Source organism: Gigantopelta aegis, chromosome 4, assembly GCF_016097555.1.
Source record: "Gigantopelta aegis isolate Gae_Host chromosome 4, Gae_host_genome, whole genome shotgun sequence".
Lineage (NCBI taxonomy): Eukaryota > Metazoa > Mollusca > Gastropoda > Neomphalida > Peltospiridae > Gigantopelta > Gigantopelta aegis.
Window position 1 is genome coordinate 67890463 of NC_054702.1, and position 7142 is coordinate 67897604.

The 7142-nt window shown below is 39.4% G+C and overlaps 1 protein-coding gene across 1 annotated transcript in view; it reads right to left on the minus strand.

The window, feature by feature from the left end:
• The window catches only part of LOC121369951, a 17162-nt gene extending 11336 nt beyond the window's left edge, over positions 1–5826 (minus strand). Inside the window, exon 1 of the mRNA XM_041495034.1 lies at positions 5685–5826. Coding sequence (XP_041350968.1) covers positions 5685–5826 — 142 coding nt within the window. The remainder of the gene's footprint in view (positions 1–5684) is intronic.
• Between the last annotated feature and the right edge of the window lie 1316 nt (positions 5827–7142).

Below are 7142 nucleotides of genomic sequence, written 5' to 3' on the forward strand. Positions count from 1 at the left end.
GAAAAAGGGATAGAAACAAAGGAAAGAGGCACAAGATAGGGAGAAAAAAAAGAGAAAGAAACACAAAACAAAATCTTTAAAAAGAAAGAAAAAAAAAAAAAGAAAGGGAAAAATAAACTTAAGGGGACTGGAAAAAGAAAGATACATTTTTCTATTGGGGAGGGGAAAGGGGGAGGGGGGGGGGGGGGTAAGACATGAACCAATAAAGTCGTGGTGGGGGATTAATTTGTAAGATGCAGGATAGATCTTAAAAAAAAAAAAGAAGAAATCACACGGCCCTAATGCAAGTGTCCATTCTGTCAAAAAAGTATGGAGAGAAAACAAGAAAAAAAAAAAAAAACAAAGAGACTCCCTTGGGAATAGAGAGGGGGGAGGGTGGCCAAAAAAAAAAAAGTAAAGAAAGGTCGGAAAAGGCTCACGCTTTTGGTAGTGAGGCAGTTCTTAGGGCGTGAGTATTGCTGTGTTTTTCTCTTATTGCCTGTCTTTTCACGGGAGTGCGAACACCATCCGTGTTATTCGAAACTCTGTTCTAGAAGTGTGCTGGGAAAGTCGTGTTTTGTAAGAGGCAGGGAAGACGTTTCAATGGCAAACGAGAACGTGTTCGTGAACGTGAGTTAGGCCACGACGTGGTTCCTCAAATCCAAACGCTACTACTTCACTAAACACAATCGCTAGAGGTGTGACGAGAATACGTTCTCAGCCGTTCCCGAAGCCGTTCCCGCGCAGTGTCGAATACACGGTTAATCAGTGAATGAATGCTTGTTTAACGACACCCCAGCACAAAAATACATATCGGCTATTGGGTGTCACAATTGGTAAATACACGGATAAAGTACGTGTATATACCAATACTAAATATAGTTGTTGTTTTAACGACACCACTAGAGCACACGTTGATTTCTTAATCATTGATTATTGGATGTCAAATATTTGGTAACTTTGGCATATTATATATATATAGTTTTGGATTTTTTTATCTGGATCATCCCACAAATAGATAAGCACATACTACGGTCTTTGATATACCAGTCATAGTGTACTGGCTGAAAGGAGAACTAGCCCAATGGGCCCATCGACGATGTTACTAATAAAGACAGAATTAAGGAAGAAATGCTTTATTTAACGACGCTGGGCTCATTAAATCCCCCCCCCCCCCAAAAAAAAAACACGGTTATATGACGTCAGACATAATTATAGTAAAGAACTACACAGATAATAATAGGAAAAACGTTTCTGCCACTACATGGGCTAGTCTTTTCTATAGGTACTAGCGGCAAGAGATTTTTATATGTACTATCCCATAGACAGGATAGTAAGTAGCTCAATGGGTCCACTGACGGGAATCGAAACCAAACCGCGCATCAGGAGAGCGCTAAATCACTGAGGTACCACCCGGCCCTTGTAGCGATAGATTTTTGTTTGGTCGTATTAATCATCGGCTATTGGATTTCAATTCTGATTCTGAATTGTAATTCTGACTCGTAGTCATCAGAGGAAACCCGTTACATTTTTCCTAATGCAGCAAGGGATATTTTATATGCACCATCCAACAGACAGGATAGCACATACTACATCCTTTTATATACCAGCCGTGGTGCACTGGCTGGAACGAGAACTAGCCCAATGGACCCACCGACGGGGATCGATCCCAAACCGACCGCGCAGCAAGCGAGCGCTTTACCATTGGGCTACGTCCCGCCCCGTATAGAGATAGAAAGAAAGAAAGAAGTGTTTTATTTAACGACGCACTCAACACATTTTATTTACTGTTATATGGCGTCAGACATATGGTTAAGGACCACACAGATTTATTTAGAGGAAACCCGCTGTCGCCACATAGGCTACTCTTTTACGACAGGCAGCAAGGGATCTTTTATTTGCGCTTCCCACAGGCAGGATAGCACAAACCATGGCCTTTGTTGAACCAGTTATGAATCACTGGTCGGTGCAAGTGGTTTACACCTACCCATTGAGCCTTGCGGAGCACTCACTCAGGGTTTGGAGTCGGTATCTGGATTAAAAAACCCATGCCTCGACTGGGATCCGAACCCAGTACCTACCAGCCTGTAGACCGATGGCCTGCCACGACGCCACCGAGGCCGGTGTATAGAGATAGAGACAGCAATACTGAGGTTACTTCTTTGGCCATTGTTTGTCATGTATTCACACAAGTTAAAAAAATAGATTGTTTGTCTTGTATTCACACCAAATAAAAAACAAAAAGAGATTGTTCATGGCATCCAAATGTTTCAGGGCATTTGCCAACAGAATCGACTTGTTTCGAAGTGTTCTATCTTACATTGAAGATAATCGATAGAAGTATTTAACGTAATCCCACCGTTAGTCTTTATTATACACATATAACGATATATATCCATAGCATAGCATTACCCCCTGTTGTTTGTTTGGGTTTTATTTATTTATTTATTTATTTTTTATTTTTATTTATTTTTTTTGGGGGGGGGGTGTGTTGGGTTGGGGTTTTTTTTAGGTTATTTTGTTGGGGGGGGATTCTTCTTCTTTTTTTTTTTTTTTTCTTCTTTTTCATTTTTTTTTTTTTTTGGGGGGGGGGGGTGGGGGGGGGGGGGCCTGTGGCACAGTAGAGCATTGTTTTATTTCAATTCTTAAGATTGGGGACCGCTCGTATAGTCCGAAGGTTCAATGGTCCGAAGGTTCAATAGTCCGAAGATTCAATGATCCGAACTCCGTTTATTGAAATCCAACAGTTAAAGTTGTTATACAAGGTTACCATGTTATAACATAGATTACTAAATCAAAATGCAGGCATAATTGCACTTTTACGTCTTGTGAATTGAATAGTAGGGTTTTGACGATATCCGTTGATAGCTAAGATGGGCGAGTGTAATAAAGGTGCAGTGTAGAGTCCGTTATTTTGCATTAGTATCCGACATTATAACATGGAAACCGGATATAGGAGCTTTAACTGTTGGATTTCACTAAAGTTATTGTAATTAAATACCGACATTTCCTTTTTGTTAATTCATGTATTATACTACTGACCTATCCAGGTGTGGCATGTATTATACTACTGGCCTATCCAGGTGTGGCTTATGTTTTCAAATATTCACTCTTAAAAGAGGCATTCGTTTTGTTATATTGTTTATATAATTATAGATTAACAGCATTATCACCAAGTGTTTTAATTGTGACCACTGTAGAATGTTCTTGGATAAACAGAGAATACTACATGAATGATCATTACAAAACGTTTTTGCTTCCGAGTTGCTTCAAACCGTACATAAAGAGCCAACACTGGCGTTGCCTGGTAAGAGGGCAGGGGGACTATGCTCTCTCCAAGCACACCTCTTCTTTGTTTTTTAAACCACATTATTTATGTTTGTCGGCCCCTTGTTCATTTATGTTTGTCTGTCGCCCTATTAACAAGGGACCGGGTCGTAGCTCAGTGGTACAGAGCTCTGTTGATCCCCGTCGGTGAGCTATTTTTCATTTCAGCCAGTGCTCCACTACTGGTGTAACAAAGGCCGTGGTATATAATATCCTGTCTGTGGCATGGTGCATATAAAAACTGCTTTGCTGCTAATCGAAAAGAATAACCCACGAAGTGGTGGCATCAAATTTCCTGTCTCAGTATCTGTGTGTCCGACGCCATATAACCGTAAATAAAATGTGTTGAGTGCGTCGTTATATAAAACATTACCTTCCTTCCTTCCCTATTAAGAGTCTCAAAAACAACGTCATTGTAGGCCTATTCTGGATGACAATGTTTTTTTTCTATACCGGTCGCGAGATCGTTATTACGCTAATTGAATATTTCGTATCATTATGTTTGAGGTATCTGATAGATTATGTAACTGTTTGTTCGCATAAGAAGATAGAAAATGGTTTAGCCAAAATTTTAGCCGCTTGTATATTGTATTAGCCTTCTTTTTTCTAAATTAGCAATGGCTAATTTGGCTACCCATAGCTTAAGGTTGAACATTTTAACATGCCCATATACCACTAATGTTTCAGGCATGTCCATCCCGGGTCCTGTCTCTGGATAGCCAGGGACTTGACTCGGGACAGAATGTTAAGAGGAGAATTTGGAATATTAAACGCATATTGTCACGGATTTAAAGATCTTATTTCTAAAAATGGATAATAAATAAAAATTACATTAATTGTTTGAAACCAAATCTAGCTATCGCATCACCTTAACTGAACCATGATGGAGTGAAATCCATGTCAACCCTCTCGGCAGTTTTAGTGTTTGAATTATGTACCATTGCCATTAATAAATGGAGTATGGTGGTTATGAAGATGGTTGAATAAAGTACATTTAGGGACAAATCAAATCATTTTTGTTCAGATAATACTTTGTTAGACCATTAAATAGGTCAGTAGTCTGTGACAATATGCCTTTAATTAAAAAAATGCTACCGACAGCCAGAGCCCTAAATGTGGTTGACCCTCTATGACATTGTGGTCCTCCACCAATATAAAATCCTGGCTACGCCAATGGGAACAAACGTGAGGAGAATACAATTTTAAACGAAATGCAAGATAAATGGTATCTAACTAACACGAGAGCTGGAGACACGAGTGTAGAATTATTTTTCTTACATATCTTAATCTTTAAAATACAGATTTAAGAGAGAAAAAAATTGTTTTGTTTAACGACACAATTGGAGCACATTGATTAATTAATCATCGGCTATTGGATGCGAAACATTTGGTAATCAGAGAAAACCCGCTACATTATTCTTAATGCAGCAAACGATCTTTTGTATGCACTTTCCAACAGAGAGGAAAGCATATACCACGGCCTTTGACCAGTGCACTGGTTGGAACGAGAAAAAACGCAATCAGTTGATGTGATCCATCGAGGTGCTTCGATCATGCTACGCCAAAACCTCAGGCGAGCACTCAACAAGAGAAATTAAAGTGACAGACCCTAGTTTTTAAACGCTACGACGCAATTTTCACTATTAAAGCCATTTTTTAAAATAATTTAAAGGGACATACCCTGGTTTTTAAACACTAAGGCATATTTTTTACTATTATAGCCGTTTTTGATAACTGAAATCATACTTTATTTAGATTTTATGGTTTAGATTATCAATGTCCGTACATTCGAAGTGGTTTTGGTCATTCTGGTGTTTTTAATATCACAAAATGCATTTCTCATATTTTTAAAAACGCACGTGCGTCTGAGAAGTAACAGTTATGGAATCGTGTTTTAGTCTACTTTTAGAGGGTATTTCACCATTTTAAAGTCACAGACTCATGTTTCACTCAATTGTAACTTTATCCAAATGTGTTACAGGTTTGTAGATTAACTAAACATAGTGTTAATTTTCACGGGTTAAAACTAGGGTCTGTCCCTTTAAATTACATTTTATTATTTCGAATATTCACTTTTGTATACCTAAAGTGGTTGCTGTCATCTGGGATGTGGTCATCCAGGTATTAGTAAAATCCCAAAATATACTAGTGGAAAAAAGTTCCTGTGCATTACTAAAAGTGGTGTGATTTTCTTATTTGTAAGTAAATCCACACAATTATTTGACACATTATTTATTTGCTATTTACGATCAATATCAAATCCAGAAAAAACCCTGTCTGGCATTGTCGTTACCAATCTCTGGGGTCATGAAGAGGGGTGGCGTCGAAAGTGAGTTCACAATGTCAATACCGTGTATGGCCACCGTGTGCGTGCACACAGGCCTGACAACGACGTTTCATTGATGACACCAGATGGTTCAGAAACCCTTGTGGGATGTTATTCCAGACCTGAACAAGGTCACGACCCAGTTGGTTCAAGGTCAACGGCTGGTTTGGCAGGAGACGTAGGCGTCTCTCCATTTCGTCCTATAGGTTCTCAATGGGCGACGGGTCAGGCGAAACAGCGGGCCTAGGCAGTGTGTTGACATTCCGCTGTACCAGGAAGTCGATCACTACACGTGCGACGTGAGGGCGAGCGTTGTCTTGCTGCAACATGACGGCGCCACGTTGACCTTGAAAGAACGGGAGCACATGCGGTCTTATGATCTCATCCCAGTAGCGTACGGCAGTCAGATTTCCAGCCACAATCACCAGCTGCGTCCTCCCGTGTGATGTGATGCCTCCCCACACCATGACGCTCCCACCGCCGAAACCTGCACGCTGCACAATAGCCGATGATTAATAAACCAATGTGCTCTAGTGGTGTCGTTAAACGAAACAAAGTTTAAATTTTTTCTTCTTCTTTTTTCTGACTACCCTTCTAGTTATTCTAGGTACGGCCCTCAGATTAATAGCTGATGATTAATAAATCAATGTGCCCTAGTGGTGTCGTTAAACAAAACAAAGTTTAACTTTTAAATCTTTTTTTTTCCTGACTACCCTTCTAGTTATTCTAGGTACGGCCCTCGATGTTTAAGTCCAAATGTTAAAGGGACACACCCTAGTTACGGCTAGTTGTTAACCATTACGGCGTTGTTTTTTGCTATTAAACCCATTTTTTCACAAATAAAATTGCACTTTACTTACCGTTTATTATTTAGAATATACATTTCCATTCACCTGAAGTGTTTTTTTGGTAATCCTGGTAATCCTGGTGTTTGTAATACCACAAAATGCATTTTTCGTATTTCTGAAAAACAGACGCACGTTTGAGAAAAAACCGTTGAGCAGACAAGGTCTAATCTATTTTTAGACGGAATATTTCCATTTCAATGTCACAGACGTTGGTATACCACGTGACCGTTATCATTTTGGTTCGGTTTGTTTTTTCGTGCACGGTTCGCGTAATCAACATCCGATTTGTTGTTGTTAATATGTGAGATTTTTCTTCACAGTTCGTGAACATTTTCAGTAACAATAAAGTTCAGACAAGTAAGTATCTCAATACAAAACGTTACAAACCCTTAAAACCAATAATTTTGCTAAGTCCTACGATATCTGGAGAGGGGATACAACCAGGACAGAACAGTTGGAACATGTCCAGGAGAGGTGAAAAGAACGCACCCCAAGTCTGTGAAATTTGTCGTGACGTAGGCATTGTTGTGCATCGAGCAACATCTACCGGTGACATCAGAATACAAACTTTCTAAATTATTTCAAGCAATTGGGACATGTGGATTCCCATGGTATTTATCGATATAAAACCTGCTTTTTCACTCCATTTGATAAAAACGTGA